The 22,436-nt window shown below is 40.2% G+C and overlaps 1 protein-coding gene across 7 annotated transcripts in view; it reads right to left on the minus strand.

Moving 5' to 3' along the window:
- Window positions 1-8,975: 8,975 nt before the first annotated feature.
- The window catches only part of SNAP23 (synaptosome associated protein 23), a 41,824-nt gene continuing 28,363 nt past the window's right edge, over window positions 8,976-22,436 (minus strand). For 6 of the 7 annotated variants that reach the window (XM_009209997.4, XM_009209996.3, XM_017960552.3 and 3 more), the window contains 4 exons: window positions 20,469-20,501; window positions 13,934-14,092; window positions 12,550-12,694; window positions 8,976-10,636 (listed from right to left, as the gene is read on the minus strand). In XM_009209997.4, the coding sequence (XP_009208261.1) occupies window positions 10,571-10,636; window positions 12,550-12,694; window positions 13,934-14,092; window positions 20,469-20,501 (403 nt within the window). In that variant the 3' untranslated portion in view covers window positions 8,976-10,570. The remainder of the gene's footprint in view (window positions 10,637-12,549; window positions 12,695-13,933; window positions 14,093-20,468; window positions 20,502-22,436) is intronic. The other variant, XM_003900831.4, reaches the window with a different exon arrangement.

Genomic DNA, 22,436 nt, shown 5'->3' on the forward strand with positions numbered 1-22,436 from the left:
AGGTTGGGCGCAGTGGTTCACGCCTGTAATCCCAGCACTTTGGGAGGCCGTGGCAGGCAGATCACAAGGTCAGGAGTTCAAGACCAGCCTGACCAATGTGGTGATACCCCGTCTCTACTAAAAATACAAAAATTAGCCAGGTGTGGTGGCACGCGCCTGTAATCCCAGCTACTCAGGAGGCTGAGGCAGAAGAATTGCTTGAACCTATGAGGTGGAGGTTGCAGCAAGCTGAGATCGTGCCATTGCACTCCAGCCTGGGCAACAGAGTGAGACTCTGTCTCAAAAAAAAAGAAAAAAAGAATCTGAAGATCTGAAGGTACAAAGGTAGAGGATTTCAGATTATCACTAACATGAACATTTAGAAAGCTACCATTTTGGTCATTTTCTGATTTTATCTTAGCCACAAAGCTATTACTAACTATATATCAACAGTTCTCAATAATAGTTAAACCTAGTTTATCCATTAAGTCAAGAGATCACACAAACCTACTATTTAATCTCTATGACAAAATCTTTCTGACGTAAATCTGGTCTAGGTGTTCTTTTTCCCGTGTGTTACTTTCTTTTTTGAGACAGAATCTCATTCCAGGCTGGAACACAGTGGCACGATCTTGGCTCAACTGCAACCTCCACCTCTCAGGTTCAACTAATTCTCATGCCTCATTCTCCTGAGTAATTGGGATTACAGGCATGTACCACCACACCCAGCTCATTTTTGTATTTTTAGTAGAGACAGGGTTTCACCATGTTGGCCAGACTGGTCTTGAACTCCTGGCCTCAGGTGATCCACCCACCTCGGCCTCCCAAAATGCTGGGATTATAGGTGGGAGCCAACACACCCAGCCTCCCATATGTCATTTTCTGTTTCTCACTTTGAAAGGGCTCCAGGGGTACTAGTTTATCCATATCAGTTGAGGAGTTTTGTTTTATCTAAAGTTTAATGTTTAGTTTATTAATCTTATTGATCTACTGAACAATTAACATTTCTCTAAGTGTTTTATCAGTACTTCTCATCTAATAAATCAGAACTTATACTTTTTTTTTTTTTTTTTTTGAGATGGAGTCTCACTCTGTCACCCAGGCTGGAGTGCAGCGGCGCAATCTCAGCTCATTGCAACCTCTGCCTCCCAGGTTCAAGCAATTCTCCTGCCTCAGCCTCCTGTGTAGCCGGTACTACAGGTTTACGCCACCACGCCCTGCTAATGTTTTGTTTTAGTAGAGATGGGGTTTCACCATGTTGGCCAGGTTAGTCTTGAACTCCTGACCTCAGGTGATCCGACCACCTTGGCCTCCCAAAGGGCTGGGATTACAGGCGTGAGCCACCGTGCCTGGCCAGAATTTACACATTTAACAATTTAAATGTTCCCATTTAATTGTTAATTGGAACTTAGTCCACACTCTAATCAGAATCTGCAACTACCACCCTTTACAACTTAGACCCAGACTTATTTCCCTTTCTTCACTCTCATTTGCCTGCGCACCCATATCAGATTATTCTGTCTGAACCCGCGGTGCAGTCTCTCTCCTCTGACTCCCTTTATAGAGCTTGTCCCTCGGTGTCCATGGAGGATTGGTTTCAAGACCTCCATGGATACCAAATTCATGATGCTCAAGTCCCTTATATAAAATGACATATTATCTTCCTGAAACTTTAAATTATCTCTAGATTACTTATAATACCTAATATGCCTACACATAACTTCATTTGCATAGATTCAACATAGTATTTGATGCATGCCAAATTCAGGTTTTGTTTCTTGGAATTTTGAGGCATTTTCCCCCTCAAATATGTCTGATCTGCAGTTGAATCCACAGAAGTGGAACCCGGATACTTAGGGCCAACTGTATTGTTCACTCAGTTGGGAATGCCCATTCTCTCTCTTTTTTTTTTTTTTTCTAGAGGCTCACTCTGTCACCCAGGCTGGAGTACAATGGCACAATCTCGGCTCACTGCAACCTCCGCCTCCCAGGTTCAAATGATTGTCCTGCCTCAGCCTTCTGAGTAGCTGGGATTACAGGCAGGCACCACCACTCCTGGCTAATTTTTGTATTTTTAGTAGAGCCAGGGTTTCACCATATTGGTCAGGCTGGTCTCAAACTCCTGACCTCAGTTGATCCACCTGCCCTTGCCTCCCAAAATGCTGGGATTACAGGCATGAGCTAACGTGCCCAGCCTGCCCTCTTAATATGCTCATTCTCTATGTCTAAGCCTCTTTCCTGCGTCTAAGTCGAATTAACTGCTCACCCATCTGTTACTATAGCACTTCTCACATTCTATATTTGTCTTTCATGATAGACTAACTCTTTGAGGGCAAGGGCTATATACAGTAATATGCCCAAAGTTACAGCAAACAAGATTTAAATTTAAATACGAGCTAATCAAGTAGACTGGCTTGTGGTTTAAGACCCAGATTCTAATTTGGCCACTAGCCCAAGTCACCTAATTTTTTTTTTTTTTTTTTTCTGACAGATCTTGCAATGTTGCCTGGGCTAGTCTTAAACTCCTGGGCTCAAGTGATCCTCCCATCTTGGCCTCCCAAAGTGTTGAGATTACAGGCATGAGCCACTGCCTGGCTTTTAAGTCACTTTTTTTTTTTTTTTAAAGACAGAGGCTCTCTGTGTTGCCCAGGTTGGAGTGCAGTGGCACAATCTCAGCTCACTGCAACCTCCACCTCCTGTGTTCTAGTGATTCTCCTGCCTCAGCCTCCCGAGTAGCTGGGATTACAGGCACCCACCACCAGGCCCAGCTAATTTTTGTATTTTTAGTAGAGATGGGGTTTCACCATGTTGGCCAGGATCATCTCAGACTCCCAACCTCAGGTGATCCGCCTGCCTTGGCCTCCCATAGTGCTGGGATTACAGGCATGAGTCACCACGCCCAGCCTATATATATTTTTTGAGACAGGGTCTTGCTCTATTGCCCAGGCTGAAGTGCAGTGGCACGATCACAGCTCACGGACACCTTGATCTCCTGGGCTCAAGCTATCTCCTCCCACTCCTCTTGAGTAGCTGGAGCTGCAGGTATCTGCCACCACACTCAGCTAATTTTTAATTTTTTAGACAGACAGGGGTCTTCCTGTGTTCCCCAGGCTGACCCCAAACTCCTGGGCTCAAGCAATCCTGCTTTACCTCCCAAAGTGCTGGGATTACAGGTGTGAGCCACCACATCTGGCCCAAGTCGCCCAAATTTTTTATAGCTTGGTTTGGAAGCAATGTAATATATTAAAATCGTGGGTCCTGGAGTCAGAAAGATCCAGGTTTAAATCCAGAGTCTGTCATTTATTAGCTTTATGAATTTGAGCAATTTCGTCTCACCTGTAAATATAGGGAATAGCTCCTACCTCTCAGGTATGTTGCAAAAAATTATATAAAAGCACTTAGCATAGTGGCCATGACAGAGTAAGCACTTGGTAAATCATGCCATTTATCTCATCTATAAGGCACGAAAGTAGAATTTTACAAGTTGTACAGAAGTAGAAGGCTTGGAGTGGACACTACATTAAAAGGATTTAAAAAATGGAGCCAGGCAGAGGCAGGCATCTATAGTCCCAGCTATTCAGGAGGCCTGAGGCTGGAGGATCCCTTGAACCTAGGAGTTTGAGGTCAGCCTGGGCAACATAGTGAGATTGTGGCTCCAAAAAAATAATAGTAAATAGGTTGCTCTGCCTATGGAGTAGCATTCTTTTATTCCTTTACTTTTTAAATAAACTTGCTTTTACTTTATGGAAAAAATAAACTTTTAAATGACTAGATGAGAAACTTGAATATCAATCTGAGAAATAAAATCTGATTAGGAATGTAATTGGGATAACCTAAACTTTTGGTAAGAGTGACCTAAAGAAAATAGCACTTAGATAAGCTACTTTGTTTTCCTTTTTCACTTTACTATTTTTTTTTTATATATATATTTGTTCCTATTTACGGGGTACTTGTGATATTCTGAGACATGCATAGAATGTATAATGATCAAGCCAGGATATTTATGTTATTCATTATCTCAAACATTTATCATTTATTTGTGTTGGGAACATTTCAAATCTAGCCATTTTGAAATTTACATTGTTAAGTATAGTCACCCTACTATGCTATCAAGCATTAAAACTTATTCCTTCTATCTAACTGTATGTTTGTATCTACCCATTAACCTACCTTCCTTCATCGCCCCACCCTGTACACCCCCTACCCAGCCTCTGGTAACTATCATTCTACTCTCTACCTCCATGAAATAAATTTTTTAGCTCACATGAGTAAGAACATGCAGTATTTGTCTTTCTGTGCCTGGATTATTTCACTTAATACAATGACTTCCAGTTCCATGGATACACCTCCAGTGAATTCATGTCACTGCAAACAATAGGATTTCATTCCTTTTTATGGCTGAATAGTATTCCACTGTGTATATATACCACATTTCCTTTATCCATTCATCTGCTGATGGACCCTTAGGTTGATTCTATTATCTTTGCTATCGTGAATAGTGCTGCAATAACCATGGAAGTGCAGGTATCCCTTTAATATATTGATTTCCTTTCCCTTCAATAAATACCCAGTAGTGTGATTGCTAGACAGTATGGTAGTTCTATTTTTAGTTTTCTGAGAGGTCTCCATATTGTTTTCCATAGTGGCTGTACTCATTCACATTGCCACCAAGTGGGAATGAGTTCCCTTTTCTCAGCATCCTTGCCAGCATTTTCTCCCTTTTGATAATGGCCATTATAACTGGAATGAGATCATCTCATTGTAGGTTTTATTTCATTTCCATGATAACTAGCAATGTTGAGAATTTTTCCACCTACCTCTTGGCCATTTGTGTGTGTGTGTGTGTGTGAGAGAGAGAGAGAGAGATAATTGCACTATGTTGCCCAGGCTGGTCCTGAACACCTGAGCCCAAGTGATCCTCCCAACTCAGCCTCCCAAGTAGCTGGGATTATAGTGTATGTCTTTAAAAAGCTAATTCTAAGTGCAACTGAGTATAGGATGTCTGGGCCATAGATGTTTAAGTTAAGGACAGACTCATAATCCATACATGAAATGGAAAGATTTAGAGTTGAAGTCTAGAAACAAAAGATGAATTAAAACTGAAGGAAAAAAAAATAGGCATGGCTATAGGGGATACAGATCATTATGGTTATAAGACTGGAAACTTGAAGAGGGAGCTTAGTGTTAAAAAACAAGTTCAGTGGGCGATACAGTTGTTTACCTCTTTAGTTACAGGTCAGTATTATGCTCAAGGCCACACAACTAAAAGTAAATGAATGAACCAAAATTTGATCCCAGGTGGTCAGACTCCAGAGCTTGTGTTAACCATTTACTACCTTTCAAAAGTGAATCAAGTTTCCAGACAATGTTATGGGAGAAAATCAAAAAGGGCTTTAAATGAACAGCCCTTTTATGGGCTAATTTAAATGGAGTCTAATTTCTATGGCCTCACCTCTCTTCTTTCTCAATAGCAGAAGCTATGGGAAAGTTTTAACCTGGGTTCCATGGACGGGCTTTCAAGACCTCCATTTATGAACCTCATTTATGCATGATTCGCATTTGTGTGCCTGTTTCTCTGGGGAGAGGCTATGTTGCCTTTCATCAAATTCACAGAGCTGCTTGACCAGAAAGAGCTCCACTTTGGAGAGAATAGCAGCTAACACTTATTAAGCTTTTACGTTAGCCAGGAACTGTTCTAAGTGCTTTACCTGTTACCACTCTATGCAATACAATGCTATGTAGGAGATAGCATCATTTTACTGCACTCCATTAAGTTTTTCCACAGATAGTTTGTGGCAGCCTACATCGAGCAAGTCTATCACTGCCGTCTTTCCAACAGCATGTGCTCAATTCATGTCTCACATTTTGAAAATTCTCACAATATTTCAAATTTTCTCATTATTATGATATGTGTTATGGTGATCTGTGATCACTGATGGTACTATTTTAACTGTTTTGGGATGCCACAAACCATGCCAATATAAGATGGCAAACTTTTTTTGACAGGGTCTCGCTCTGTCACCCATGCTGGAGTGCAGTGGCGCAATCATGGCTCGCTGCAGCCTCAACCCCCTAGGCTCAAGCGATCATCCCATCTCAGCCTCCTGAGTAGCTGGACTACAGATAGGCACCACCACAACTGGCTAATTTTAAAATTTTTTTGTAGAAACGGTCTCATCTTCTTGCCTAAGCCATCAGATGGCGAACTTAATGGATAAATGTGTGTTCTGACTGCTCTAACAAGTAGCCATTCCTTATCACTCTCCTCTCCTTGGGCCTCCCTAATCTGAGACAGAATATTGAAATTAAGCCAATATATAGCCCTGCAATGGCCTCTAAGTTCAAGTGAAAAGAAGAATCATAGCCGGGTGTGTTGGCTCACACCTGTAATCCCAGCACTTCGGGAGGCCAAGGCAGGCAGATCACCTGAGGTCAGGAGTTTGAACTAGCCTGGTCAATATGGCGAAACCCTGTCTCTACTAAAAATACAGAAACTAGCTGGACATGGTGGCACACACCTGCAATCCCAGCTACTCGGGAGACAGAGGTTGCAGTGAGCTGAGATGGTGCCACTGTACTCCAGCCTGGGCAACAGAGCAAGACTCCGTCTCAAAAAAAAAAAAAAAAAAAAAAAAAAAAAGCCAAGACAGGCCAAAGGCTAGGCCTCTTGCACCGATTAACCAAGTGGTGAATGCAAAGGAAAAGTTCTTGAAGGAAGTTAAAAGTGCTACTCCAGTAAACACAAGGTCCTAACTCCCTTCAATGCTTATAAAGGCTGAGAGGTGAGAAAACTGCAGAAGAAAAGTTGGAAGTTAGCCAAGGATGGTTCATGAGGTTTAAGGGAAGAAGCTGTATCTGTTAACATAAAAGTGTAAGATGAAACAGCAAGTGCTGATGGAGAAGCTGCAGCATTATCCAGATAATTGATGACAGTGGCTACAGTAAACAATAGATTTTTCAATGTAGATAAAACTGCCTTCTATTGGAAAATGACACCATTTAGGACTCACATAGCTAGAGAGAAGTCAATGCCTAGCTTGTTTGAAAAGACAGACTGACTCTCTTGTTAGAGGCTAATAGAGCTGGTGACTTCAAGCTGAAGGCATTGCTTATTTACCATTTTGAAAATATAGGGGCCTTAAGAATCATGCTGAGTCTACTATACCTGTGCGCTATAAATGGAACAATGAAACCTGGATAACACATCTATTTACAGCATGATTTACCGAATATTTTAAACCCACTGTTGAGAACTACTGCTCAGAAAAAAAAAATTCTTTTCAAAATCTTACTGCTTATTGATAGTGAGCATCAGAGCATCTGGTCACCCAAGAGCTCTGATGAAGATGTACAAGATTAATGTTGTGTTGTTTTCATGCTTGCTAACATCCATTCTACAGCCCTTGGATAAAAGAGTCATTTCAGCTTTCAGGTCTTATTGCTTAAGAATAAAGGTAGAGATGCCATAGTGATTCCTCTCATGGATATGGGCAAAGTAAACTGAAAACTTTCTGGAAAGGATGCCATTAAGGACATTCATGACTCATGAAAGGAGGTCAAGATACCAACATTAACAGGGGTTTGGAAGAAGTTGATTCCAACCCTCATGGATGACTGAGCGTTTCAAGACTTCAGTGCAGGAGGCCAGGTATGGTGGCTCATGCCTGTAACCCCAGCACTTTGGGAGGCCGAGGCAGGTGGATCACAAGGTCAGGAGTTCGAGACCAGCCTGATCAACGTGGTGAAACCCTGTCTCTACTAAAAATACAAAAATGAGCTGGGCATGGTGGTGCCTGCCTGTAATCCCAGCTACTCAGGAGGCTGAGGCAGGAGAATCGCTTGAACCTGGGAGGCAGAGGTTGCAGTGAGCTGAGATCGTGCCAATGCACTCCAGCCTAGGCGACAGAGTGAGACCTCATCTCAAAACAAACAAACAAACAAAAAAAGAGACTTCAGTGGAAGAATTACAGGCACGTGCCACCAAACCCAGCTAATTTTTGCATTTTTAGTAGAGACGTGGTTTTACCATGTTGGCCAGGCTGGTCTCAAACTCCTGACGTAAAGTGATCCATCCGCCTTGGCCTCCCAAAGTGCTAGGATTACAGGCATAAGCCACCATGCCCGGCACATGGTATGTTTAATTAAGGTACATACTTTGTTTTTTAAAGACATAATGCTATTGCACATTTAATAGACTACAGAATAGTATAAACAGAACTTTAATATGCGCTGGGAAACCAAAAATTCATGTGACTCACTTTATTGCAACACTAGCTTTATGGTAGTGGTCTAGAACGGAACCCTCAGTATCTGAGGTATGCTTGTATTAATCTGCATTTACTGACAAATTAAGGCACAGAAATGACCTTACAGTCACTTCGGCTAGAGCGAAAATTCAGATAATGCCTCAGCCCATGCTTCTAACCAATTATACTGTGAGTGTAGCATGCTGGTATTCTCAGAACTATTTCCTTTATCCAGAACAGTGCTAAAAATTTTTTTTTGGTAAATGGTTTTAGGAAATGCATTTAGGTAAAGCACAATCCTCCGTTTTACACCTTCTTACTTTACACATTTACCATCACCTGCCAAACCGCTCATTTTGACGTGGAACATTTCTATTATAGAGGGTGTAGTTGCATCTCACTTTATTTAAATATTTTCCACTTTAGCCTTTGAAAGCTCCCACATTAACTGTATCTTCTCCAGTGAGTTGTAGTTCTCACACAGAACCATTACCCTTCCAGTCACTAGTGTATTTAAGCTCAAGTGAGTAAGACTAGTAATGATTAAAATGAACCTCACAACAAATTTTAGCAAGGTAAGTTTAAGTCCTATCAATATTTTCAATAAATACCGGAAAGATGCTAAAGGCAGCTTCCTGTTGTAGTGCTCTATGGATCTTTGCTTTAATTTGTTAAATGAGAGCTGATGAAACTATTTTCCCCCAAATAACAGTCATAGAAACATGTTACCTATTTGAAAGAACAATACCATTAGTTAGTTAAAAATTTTAATTGTAAGGATCAAGCAGTGGTTATTGGTGAAACCAATTCACACTGACAGCTTTGAAGTGTTCAGATGCTAATTTTAAAATAAATGTGACAAATACCAATCAGATTTTCTTAACACTTTTCAGGATCCACATCAACTTGATTATGGACATAATTCAATACACAAGGGTAAGAGAAAGACAGTGTGTGATCACCAACAATTAAACCAGAGGCATAATTTTTTCAAATAATTTTTAGTAACAGAATAAATTCTAACTTTTTAAAGTCTAAAGCTACATAAAACTCAAAGCAATCTACTTTTCTACCTGAGATCAAAATGACTTTCCTTTTCCTAACTAAACATAATTCTTAGCATTGAGGTAAATCTGAATTCATGTGGTATACTTTGTCAAACTTTTCCAAAAAATTTTAAGCCCTTGCTTTAGAGAGAAATTCTCTTGTTACACATATATATTTACATATTTTTTTCTTCAAAGACTAATGACAATGTATGAGGTTAATAGGCCTGTAATGGAACCATGATACTACTAATAATATGAAATAAAAAGCCACTCATTTATACAAAGTGTTCCTGAATGGTGCAATAAGAAATGGGATCACAGATTTATGTACATATATGAATCACTAGGAGTTCAGAAATTAAGCTCACTTTAAGAAAACTTGGCCAGGCACAGTGGCTCACACCTGTAATCCCAGTACTTTGGGAGGTCAAGGTGGGTGGATCACGAGGTCAGGAGTTCAAGACCAGTCTGACGTGGTGAAACCCTGTCTCTACTAAAAATACAAAAATTAGCTGAGCATGGTGGCATGCGCCTGTAATCCCAGCTACTCAGGAGGCTGAGGCAGGAGAATCACTTGAATCAAGGAGGCTGAGGTTGCAGTGAGCCCAGATCGCGCCACTGCACTCCAGCCTGGGTGACAGAGCGAGACTCTGACTCAGGAAAAAAAAAAAAAAAGGAAGAAAGAAAACTCATTCTATTTTTCTCTTTGGAGCAGAGGTTGCAAAACTGATGCTTAACAAAAATTTTGTGTATAAAAGCTCCAAAATCAAGCATTAGCCTAAATTGGCTATAACCGCAACTTAAATCAAAAACTATATTCAACTATATCTTCGCTGTGGCTATGCAACTTTTTGTTTTGTGGCCTGAAGGTTTTTACTGAGGTAACAACCTCTTATCTCGTGTCCCTCCCTCTACCACAAAAGCAAAAATAAACAACAACAACAAAGAACACCTCTACAGCTTCCTTCTTCATGGCTGTCTTTGGCAATGCTTCCAAATCTTGAAAGCAAAAGAACCTGCTAAAGTATATGAGGAGGATGAAAACATTATACATGACATATGAAAACCAATCTAAGAGTATGAATTGAAAAAGAAAATACTAGAAGGAAGGCCGAGCAGCAGTTGGCCCTCAATAGAAAACAAAAGAGAAGGAGGGCTGTGACTGCTCTGGCCCTTCTTCCATATTATCTCCCAATTAGAAGAGCGTGGAACCGAAAATTTAAACTCTGAAAAGGTAATAACTTTCAAGGAGGAGCTACGGAAGTGAATAAATGATAAAGAAGAACAGCAGTAGCTTTAGCTGTCAATGAGTTTCTTTGCTCTGGCATTGGCAATATCAATACGATCTTTGTTGGTGTCAGCCTGAAAAACAAGAAAGATATCAGCTTTATTTTACAAGGTAAGTAACTCTAATAAAAATTAAACATTTTACACTTGGAGTAACTGACACAGTGAGAAAATCCAAGAAACCACGTGAAGTTACATTACAAAACTCATGTTGGGCAAGAAGTAACAGAACATGAAATTCATTTGGAAAAACCCTGGTATATAAACATGACAAAGGTGTAACATATAAGACCTTGTCAATATTTCATCAATTCTATAACACATTTTTTCATAGTTTAACACGCCTAAAACTGGGATGCATCCTGTAATCAATGGCATTTTTTGATGTGATGAAATATGAAAGAGTGCTCTTCTGTGTTAAAGATTGGACCTTGTGTGAGTCCTCTGAACTGAGTCACAGAATCTCATCTGGATTCAGACACCCTAAGTCTAACCTGGAGAGACTGAAATAACCTTTCCAAAGATCTTTGGAACGAATCTATAACCATCCACACCAACATCTGAATTAAAATGACAGGTAAATGTAGCCTAAACCCAGACTGCAGCATTTAAAGCATCTTGTGAACCACTGTTTCAATTAAATCCATCAAAAGTGATTTAACAGAGAGCCAAGCTTAAAAACTCACCCTAAACTTTAAAGTTCACTGAGATTTCAATGAGGTATGACTTTTTTTTCTTTCTTTTTGAGACAGGGTCTCACTCTGTTGCCCAGGCTGGAATGCAATGGTGCAATCACAGCTCACTGCAGCCTTCAACTCCTACACTCAAGCAATCCTTCTCCTCAGCCTCCAGAGTAACTGGGACAATAGGCACATGCCACCATGCCTAGTCAATTTTTAAATGTTTTTAGTACAGTCTAGGTCTTGCTCTGGTCTTAAACTCCTGAGCTCAAGCAATCCTCCTGCCTCGGCCTCTCAAAGTGTTGAGATTACAGGTGTGGAGCTACTACAGCTGGTCAAGGTATGACTTTTACATGTGACACATCGAAACACCAAAAACAATTTCGCTTTCATGGTATCATGTAAAGTTAAGGGGGAAAGAAAAAAGAATCACAACTTTCTTTCACTCACATGACTCTATTTCGTGTGACCACTCTATACGAACTATTCTGCAGAACGGATTTTCTTTCATGAGATAAGGATTCAGGAACTTAATTTATTTTTAGTTAACAAAATAGGCTGATGTGGGAGGAAAGCTTTAGCTTTAGCCTGGGAGGTAGGCTGCAGTGGGCTGTGATTGTACCACTGCACTACCCTAGGCGACAGAGCAAGACCCCATTCTCAATTAAAAAATTAGTTAACAAAATAAAACTTACTCATTTGGGAGAGAAAAAAACACACTCAAAGGCTAAAGTAGATACTAAGCTTCATGTGTGAAGGTTTAAGTAAAACTACTACATTCCAAAACTCTGGTTTCAAAAGGCACCAACTGCCATGAGGGGGAGGACTTGGCTCTTGTTTTATGTGTTAGAACCACCACCTCGCCAGGCGTGTTGGCTCACGCCTGTAATCCCAGCACTTTGGGAGGCAGAGGCAGGCAGATCATGAGGTCAACAGATTGAGACCATCCTGGCCAACATGACGAAACCCTGTCTTTACTAAAAATACAAAAATTAGCTGGGCGTGGCGGCGTGTGCCTGTAGTCCCAGGGACTCGGGAGGCCGAGGCAGCAGAATTGCTTGAACCCGGGAGACGGAGGTTGCAGTGAGCTGAGATTGTGCCACTGCACTCCAGCCTGGCAACAGAGTGAGACTCCATCTCAAAAACAAACAAACAAACAAACAAAAAAAACCACCACCTCATCAGAACTAAGACCTATGAGTCCAGGAGCTTCTTCTACCATGTCCCCCACAGCATCTAGCACAGATGTCTATTACGGAAACACTGAACTGGGTGTCTCATTTTCTTGTGGCAATAAAAAGCTTTTACCTTGTCTGTGATTCGTTTTATTTGCGGATTTTGAGCATCAATCTCATTGCCTATGTTCAAGGCCATGTCTTTTAGATTTCCCAGGATACTACCCACTTGAGTCAGGTTCTCTTCCATTTCATCTTCTCTGGCATCATTAGTTATGCTATTACAAGAAGAGAGTTAATTCCATATATTTTTCTGAATTTAAATGGAGTAAATCTGGATTTAATTTTCATAAAAGTATAACCAAAATGACGCTTAGCAAGTATAAGATCCAAAGGAATATAGGTTACCATTCTTGGGAAACATTCTATAATAAAAACTGAAGACTCATCAAAGAGAGCACAGTGTCTTAAAGCCATGTAAGAAAAGAACGAAACAACTCTAAAATAGCGTTTCTCAAAGCGTAATTCCCAGCATCACCTGGGAAGCTGTTAGACATGGGAATATGCTAATTCTCACACTCCACTCCAGACCTACTAAATCAGAAACTGTAAGTGCATCTCAGAAACCTATGGTTTCATAAGCCCCTCAAGTGGTTCTAATGCACAGTTAAGTCTATCTAAAGAACCACGGCTCTAAAAGAGAGGTTGGATCAGCATCTGATTATGTAAATCAAGTGTTATTCAAACACAGTATGCACATTTGTTTACATATTGTTTGTGCCTGCTTTAACCCTACAACAGAGTTGAGTAATTGCAAGAGACTGTATGGCCTGAAAAGTCTGAAATATTGACTCTCTGGCTCGTTACAGATCTTCTTATAGGAATCTAGCTGATCCTTGCTCTAGATGACACATTTTAAAACATATTTTTTTCTATCTACAAAAGTAAAGTATGTCTAGTTCAATAATTCGGAAAGTACGGAAAAGTATAAAGAAAAGTTAATCCCATCACCCAAGGTCAATCACCACAGTCAATATTTTGTCTGGCCAGGTGTGGTAGTTCATGCCTGTAATCCCAGCACTTTGGGAGGCCGAGGCAGGTGGATCACCTGAGGTCAGGAGTCCAAGACTAGCCTGGTCAGAATGGTGAAACCCTGACTCTACTAAAAATACAAAAATTAGCTGGGCGTGGTGGTGCACGCCTGTAGTCCCAGCTACTCAGGAGGCTGTGGCAGGAGAATTACTTGAACCTGGGAGGTGGAGGTTGCAGTGCGCTGAGATCACGCCACTGCACTCCAGCCTGGGCAATGCAGCAAGACTCTGTCTCAAAACAAAACAACAAACAAAAAAACAAAACAAAACCCACATTATGTCAGTGGGCAGATTTTTAAATGCATTTTAAAAATAGAATAAACACAATTTTTATTTATCAGTTAGGGGTCATGTACTGCTAAACTCATCTCCTAAGTGAACCATTCATTAAGAAAGGTACAGGAATATCGGGAGGAGTTGGCATACCGTTTAATGTATCCACCACTGGCTGCTCCTGCCGTTGGTTGCTGAGGCTGACCATTTGTCACCGGGCCTGGCTGTTTAGATACTACATTGCAAGGTGAGTTTTCTCCGCCATCTCCCCATGTTGTCTTATAAGCCTTGCCAGACTCAAAGTTCTTTGTTCTATATAAGAGTCAGGAGTGTAGGGAGATACCAAAAAAAAGAAGAGGGAGAGTTCTAATTATTAGTGCCTGTTACCTTGAGGATGACACTAACAACTCTAGTAGAAAAGCTGCATACAGCTAAGTCTAGATGATCTATACTATGCTCCATGGCAATATGGGATAAGAAATAGATGAATTATGTAAACCCATTGACACTAAAAAAATTTTTAAAAAGGTCCAAATACTGCTTCTACCAAATCTTCACTAGGTTGTTAGCAAGTAGCAAAAAAAAAACTATTTGATTTTTCAGGTTCCCTTAGCCTCTGGCACTATCGTTTTGCTTTTCTCTTCCTAGTGTATCCAGCACTATCTGGAAAAGAGGTTAATGCACATTACTTAAAAAAAGGTCTCTTAGAAAAAGTGTTCCGGGATACCTTAAGAGGTTCCTTGAAGGCACCTCAGAGGTTGACAAGGGATGACAGAATAAGAGGGCTGATGCTGGGTGCGGTGGCTCACGCCTGTACTCCCAGCACTTTGGGAGGCCAAGGCAGGTGGACTGCTTTAACTCAGGAGTTTAAGATCAGCCAGGGCAACATGGCAAAACCCCATCTCTCAAACTCCTGACCTCAAGTGATCCACCCACCTCGGCATCCCAAAGTGCTGGGACTACAGGCTTGTGAGCCACTGCTCCCTGCCTCAAAATGCCATCTCTATAAAAAAATACAAATATTAGCTGGGTGTGGTGTTGCACGTCTGTGGTCCCAGCTACTCGAGAGGCTGAGGTGGGAGGACTGCTTGAGCCCAGGTCGAGGCTGCAGTGAGCCATGATAGTGCCACTGCACTCCAGCCTGGGTGACAGAGTGAGACCTTAAATCTTAAATAAATAAATAAAATTTTTAAAATAAGAAGGCTGAATTTGAACCAGTGTAGTTCCAGCTAATCAGTTTTTATTAGAATTTTCCATGAAATTTTAAACAATGGTTTCTTATAAACAAACCAGCCATCAGGAAAGAAAAGCATGAATAATTTCCAAATTGGACAATCAGCGGACAAATAAGTACCCTGACCACACAAGCGGTCATTCATAAATCCTATAGTGTAGGAGCTTTTCATTTAAGAGTTTCCTCTTAAAAAAAAAAAAAAAAAAGATTGAGGCCAGGCACAGTGGCTCATGCCAGTAATCCCAGCACTTTGGGAGGTTGAGGTGGGTGGATCACCTGAGGTCAGGAGTTCAAGACCAACCTGGGCAACATGGTGAAACCCCATCTCTACTAAAAATACAAAAATTAGCTGGGTGCAGCAGCATCCGCCTATAATCCCAGCTACTGGGGAGGCTGAGTCGGGAGAATCGCTTGAGCCTGAGAGGTGGAGGTTGCAGTGAGCTGAGATTGCACCACTGCACTCCAGCCTAGGCAAGAGGGTGAGACTCCATCTTAAGAAAGAAAGAAAAAGTGGCTATTACAGGAAAAAAAAAAGGCTATTATGGAAAAGTAACACAAAACTTTTCTTGATTATTTGGCTAAAGCCAAGTTTTCATTCAATTTTAGTTTTCACTTTTCTATAAACAAAAACAAAATAGAATGTTGCTCAAATATTGGTCTCTGATTTATTCTACCTTTTACATTAATAAGGAAGTGTTAAAATTTCAAAATAAAAAGGTAGGGAAGAGATTTTATGGAAAAAGTGACTTATTTCTTGATAGGCATGTGAGGATTCATTTTTGGCAAACCTAGAATTGAATCTTAGACCTTTACCACTAATATTACAGAAAGGATACTACTACTTTTTTTTGTGAGAGGCACTGCAAAGGCAAATTTATAAACACTGAAAGGCTAGTTATCAAAGTGTGTTTCATGGTACCACTTTAAGTTCTCATAATTATGTTTCTATGCTATTTTTATTAATTAACTCATTTATTTATTAAGAAGTCATGTTAAATTTTTCCTGGAACAAGGTAGGATATACATTTTTAAAATAAATATTCACATGTATCCTTTGTTAATCGTAAGAAAGGTCCCAGGCAAAATTCTAGAGCAGAGTAAGTGCTACTAAATAAAACAAAAGCAATATATTAGTTTAACAGAAAGTTAATAACCACAAATATTAACAGAGGTAATAGAAGTGGGACTTTTATTAGAATTTCAGATTGTGGAACAGGTTCGAGAGAGAGGGTTGAAATTCCAAAGTAACTAATGAGATATTATGTTTCTGACAGCACAAAAAGAGGAGTAGACTGGGACATGACCTGTGGGTTCTGGTCTGTTAAGGGACATATATGCGCTCCAAACTCCTTCCCAACATTAAGAGGCAATATCTGAAAAAATTCTTTACACTTATTAGAATTCTTCTTTCCGTAATTAGATATAAGGGCATAAGGTGCCAATGAATTGTTTTAAAATGATCATGTGAATGATTTTTAATTGAAGCATAGTCTATAAACAAAGAATCAGATTGGTTATCAAACTCTGCTGTCTTTAAAATGACTGGATCTTGGCTAAGTGCGGTGGTTCACATCTGTAATACCAGCACTTTGGGAGGCCGAGGCAGGCGGATCACAAAGTCAGGAGTTTGAGACCAGCCTGGCCAACGTGGTGAAACCCTGTCTCTACCAAAAACATAAAAATTAGCTGGGCATGATGGCGCTCCCCTGTAGTCCCAGCAATTCGGGAGGCTGAGGCAGAAGAATCACTTGAACCCGGGAGGCGGAGGTTGCAGTGAGCCCAGATTATGCCACTGCACAGCCTGGGCAACAGAGTGAGACTCTGTCTCAAAAAAAAAAAAAAAAAAAAGAAGACTTGATCTTTGAAGATGTTCTTTCTGTATCAAGGGGAAAAGACACAAAAAGCTGCCTTTGATTTTTTTTTACAGTTTTGCATTGTGTTGGCATGTTTACCTTCAAATGGGATGGGAAAAAAACTACTTTTTTTCTTGCAGTTATAGTATGTTCTGCATGTTTATGAAGAGGTGGTGTGACAGTTCAGTGTGTCTCATTCAGCACATCCACTCTAGGTAATGCCTTTTGGTTGCTCGAGACCCTGTCACTTGCCATCACCCTGGAGTTTCCTCCATCAAGTTGGAACCTGTTTTTAAGGCATTGTCAGATAGCTGCTTCCCTAAGTTAATAAAATAAAAAATGTTCACAAATATAGTAATGTTTTTAAATTAATTACTTTCCTTCCAAAGGGTCTTAGATGCTTTAAAGGTAATACCTTCCAAACTTAACTGAGTATCAGAGCGACCTCAGCGGTCCCCAACCTTTTTGGCACTGGGGACCAGTTTCATGGAAGACTATTTTTCCACAGATGGGGACCAGGTGATGCTTTGGGGATGAAATTGTTCCACCCCAGATCATCAGGCATTAGTTAGATTCTCATAAGGAGCACACAACTAGATCCCTCACACACGCAGTTCACAATAGGGTTTTTGCTCCTATGAGAATGTAATGCCACTGCTGATCTGAGAGGAGGCGGAGCTCAGGCAGTAATGCTCACCTCCTGCTATGAGGACCAGTTTCTATTAACAGGCCATGGACTAGTAGTGGTCCATGGCTGGGGTGTTGAGGGCCCCTGCTGTAGAACACATAGATATGTAGGTTGCACTCTGGAGATTCTACTCCAATACATATGGGGTAAAGCCTGGGAATCACTTGTTGTGTTTTATATAAGGTCAGTGGGACATTTAGCGATCCAGGAGGAGTACTTTAGATTACTCTGGTAGTCTGTCTACAGACTCTAGTAGTCTATATATTGGAACACTAAGTAGTTAATCTGGAAGAAGCAAAGGGACAGGTCAGGATTAAAACAAACAAAAAGGCCAGGCGCAGTGGCTCACACCTGTAATCCCAGCAGTTTGGGAGGCCAAAGCGGGTGGATCATGAGGTCAGGAATTCAAGACCAGCCTGGCCAAAATGGTGAAACCCTGTCTCTACTAAAAGTACGAAAAATTAGCCAGGCGCGGTGGCAGATGCCTGTAATCCTAGCTACTTGGGAGCCTGAGGCAGGAGAATCACTTGAACTCGGAGGGCGGAGGGTACAGTGGACCGAGATGGCGCCACTGCACTCCAGCCTGAGCGACAGAGTGAGACTCCATCTAAAAACAAACAAACAAACAAAAAACAAACAAACAAAAGTAACAGCATTTGGAGTAAAATAACTTAAATCCCAATCCTACGCATGTCATTCAGAAGCTACAGAATCTTAAGCAAACTTCAATTTCAGAGAATCCCTTTCTTTGTAAGTAAACTAGGATAAAAACAACACTTAATGTTTAGCAGGGCTATAAAATGTTCTGTTGATAACAGACATAAAACTGCTTTGTAAATTACTGGATGAATATTTTAATTCATTGGCTTCAACTTCAACCTGACCCTTAGTCAACAGTTCATGCCTGTAAGCGCACGGATTACCAACTGGCATGTTTACTTTTTGGTCCACAACCATTTCTTAGCTTTGAGATCTACAGGTAGATGAAAGTAGCTGGAATACGGTGACATGAAAGATTACTAGGACCAGGTTGTTTTAGTCTACAGTAAGAAATAATAGCTCTAATCTGTGACAGGACTCTTGAAAAAAAACAGGCCCTCTGGGAAGAAATTAGTCTTCATGATAAAATGCCTAAGTAAATTTGTGATAAGTCTTAATTCAGAACTCCATCTAGAAACTTAGATTTACAACTGACTGTTAGTTTTGAGTGGTCTAATAGTCTTTAACTGGAACCTCTTTTTTTTCCACTTAAATGTCTCATTCAAAAATGGCAAGTTTTTGGGCATGGTGGCTCATGCCTGTAATTTCAGCATTTTGGGAGGCCAAGGCAGGTGAATTACTTGAGGTCAGGAGTTCAAGACCAGCCTGGTCGACATGGTGAAACCCCTTCTGTACTAAAAATACAAAAAATTAGCCGGGTGTGGTGGCACAAGCTTATAATCCCAGCTACTCGTGAGGCTGAGGCAGGAGAATTGCTTGAACCCGGGAGGCAGAGGTTGCAGTGAGCTGAGATTGAGCCACTATACTCCAGCCTGGGGGACACAGCAAGACTCTGTGTCAAAAAAAAAAGGCAAGTTTTAAGAATCTGAAATATCCCTAGTCAATTCAGGAAACTGCTATTAAGGATAAAACTGTAAATATTAAGATATGAGCACAAAAACAATAATTTCCTATTTTAGTTTTGGTTGCATCAATATTAGTTTTAACTGAATTAAAAATAGCAAAAATAAAACTAAATATTAGCTGTGACTATTTCACATCAAGGAGAAAAGGGACCAAATAAATACAAACTAATAATAAAGAGTGAATGTGAGTATGTGTGTGCTTTGGATGGTCAAACTAAGGAAAGAAGGAAAAAGGAGGGCAGGAAACAAAGGGTAGAAATCAAATACTTAATTTGTTAACATTTAATCATGGTCTTCATAATTCTTATAAAGATCTAAAATTAAGAGACACAATAATAAACAGTAAGCTGACAAAACTTATCCCCCATGAAAAATTAAGATTAGTTAGCTCTGTATTAATTCAACATGAAATCACAGCAAGTTAACACATGATGTAACAGGAATTATAGAATAGTTTATAACATATGTAAAGGGGAAACCCTTATTTAAGGGAAGAAGATACCAGAGATGGTAGCATTTAAAATTTTATATCCCACCTTGTTCCAAATAGGATTTGAGATGACTAGACTGACAACTGATTCCTTAATTTGGTAGTGGCCTAAATCATGGGTAATCTAAATCATTAGAAGCAAAAGTTTAACAGAGGAAATCTTGACTCAAGAACCAGTAAAAAGTAGGGAAACTTAATGGAAGACAGGATGCTAAAATCAAAGTCCTATGAAGACAGAGAAGCATTTAGCATGACTTCCCTTACCTTTTATCAGAACTAGACTGCAGCAGCTGTCTCAAAGATCAACCTATTTTAAATTTCTTAAGAAACTCCAGGAGTATTGTTATTTTGGTAATCTTAAATGTTATTTAGCAAAAACTTAGTTATCAGAGACATTTGTCAAAGAATGGTATTATAAATTAAGGTCCTTTTGTCAAGTCCATCTTTTGTGAGACAGCACCCATCAAGAACAAATTCACTTTACACTACACACCACCACACAGGTTTAGAGACAGTTTCCACCATTCACAAAATCCATGCACATGCACAGAAAAGCCATTTGAAGCATCACCTTTAGATAGCAGGTTAGCAGCCCAAACTGCGCCACAAGACTGCATCTTAAAGTTCCCTTTGATCAGTTACTGAGCCCGGCTTCTGATGTTAAATCTTCATTTTTAGTAAGCAGATTAGAAAGGAAGAGATTAGGTGAGAGAATGAAATGCAGAAAATAGTAAATGCCACTCAAACAGAACAGAAGCAGGTTTAATTTTTAAAAACATAATGTATTCAATTTCCTGCCTGGTTTCACAGAAACAACCAACATCTGAGAATCTAGATAAAAAGAAAAATAAGAAAACTATTTAAACCCGAGCACATTTCATTTTTCCTCAGAATTTTGGGTGATTATATTCTTTCCTAAAATTAGAAAATACGAGAAGTCAAAAACCAATGGAGATGCTATGAGACTCCTTCCTCTTAGTGATTAAGATTTCTCTTAATTACTTCTATTATATATTTTATTTTCTTATATATTTTATTTTCATTGTAATTTTAAAAAATCTTTTTACACATCAAACTCTCCCACCAGCCAACAAGTTTCTCAAGGACACTCAAATCAACAAGTATTTATTGAGTAACTACTGTATATCCATACTACATGAGGTATAAAAAATAATGTCAAGATAAACAGGCAGGGCCAGAGGTATGCCTTACTCATATTTGTGTCTCTAGTGAGCAGGATGGAAGAAGCACTCAACTACTGAATGAAATATAATTCAATATTCATTTTAATTAGTCGGAGCCGAATTTTTACACCTCAGTATGACTTAAGATTGGAATAGCAGAAAACCTGTAGTGCCAATTTGGAACTTTAGTAAGTGGTCAGAAATGCCAATCTGTGTTCAAACTACGTGCCACTGTTAGACTTTATAAAACAGGCAAGTTAAGATAGAAGAATACTTTATCTAAGAATGTTTAAGGCCAGGCGCAGTGGCTCACGCCTGTAATCCCAGCACTTCGGGAGGCCGAGGCAGGCAGATCACAAGGTCAGGAGATTGAGACCAACCCGGCTAACATGGTGAAACCCCGTCTCTACTAAAAATACAAAAAATTAGCTGGGCATGGTGGCGGGTGCCTGTAGTCCCAGCTACTCAGGAGGCTGAGGCAGGAGAATGGAGTGAACCTGGGAGGCGGAGCTTGCATAAAGCAGAGATGGCGCCACTGTACTCTAGCCTGGGCGACAGGGCGAGGCTCCATCTCAAAAAAAAAAAAGTTTAAACTGGGACACCAAGCAGTTTACTATTCTGAGACTTATCATTTTAAATCTGTCTCCTTTCAAATTCTTATTAATTAGAATTAAAATTTATCAATTACTGCCTAAGATACGTTATTTTAAAAAAGGAATTCTGGGCTGGGTGCGGTGGCTCACACCTGTAATTCCAGCACTTTGGGAGGCCGAGGCGGGCGGATCACGAGATCAGGAAATGGAGACCATCCTGGCTAACACGGTGAAACCCCGTCTGTACTAAAAATACAAAAAGTTAGCCAGGTGTGGTGGTGGACGCCTGTAGTCCCAGCTACTTGGGAGGCTGAGGCAGGAGAATGGCGTGAACCCAGGAGGCGGAGCTTGCAGTGAGCTGAGCCGAGATCCTGCCACTGCACCACTGCACTCCAGCCTAGGTGAGAGTGAGACTCCGTCTCAAAAAAAAAAAAAAAAGGATTTGTGTTATTATTCTTTTAGAATTCAAATTTTACAAACCATAGAATGACATTTATTCATCATCTTAAAGTTTAACCCTGGTAATCTGTTACTAAATTCTACTAATCCTTTAGAAAGAATTTGCTACAGTTAAAATATCCTTCTAATACAGAATTTTTTAAAGTAAAGCTATTTCAATGTCTTATTTAAAAAAGATGTGCCAGCCTAGGCAACAAAGCAAAACTCTGTCTATACAAAAAATACAAAAATTAGCCGGGCGTGGTGGTGCACGCCTGTAATCCCAGCTACTCGGGAGGCTGAGGCAGGAGAATCGGTTGAACCTGGGAGGCAGAGGTTGCGGTGAGCTGAGATTACGCCACTGCACTCCAGCCTGGTGACCGAGCGAGACTCCGTCTCAAAAAAAAAAAAAAAAAAAAGGTAAGGGCTCTGCCTGGTTTTGACCCTCTGCCAGGTTGGTCTCAATTTAACTACATAGTGTAGCCTGGGTGTAAAATGATAATAATAAAGAACATCTATCTCATATTAAGGCTACTATTTAAGGATTAAAT

Source organism: Papio anubis, chromosome 7 (assembly GCF_008728515.1).
Source record: "Papio anubis isolate 15944 chromosome 7, Panubis1.0, whole genome shotgun sequence".
Classification (NCBI taxonomy): domain Eukaryota; kingdom Metazoa; phylum Chordata; class Mammalia; order Primates; family Cercopithecidae; genus Papio; species Papio anubis.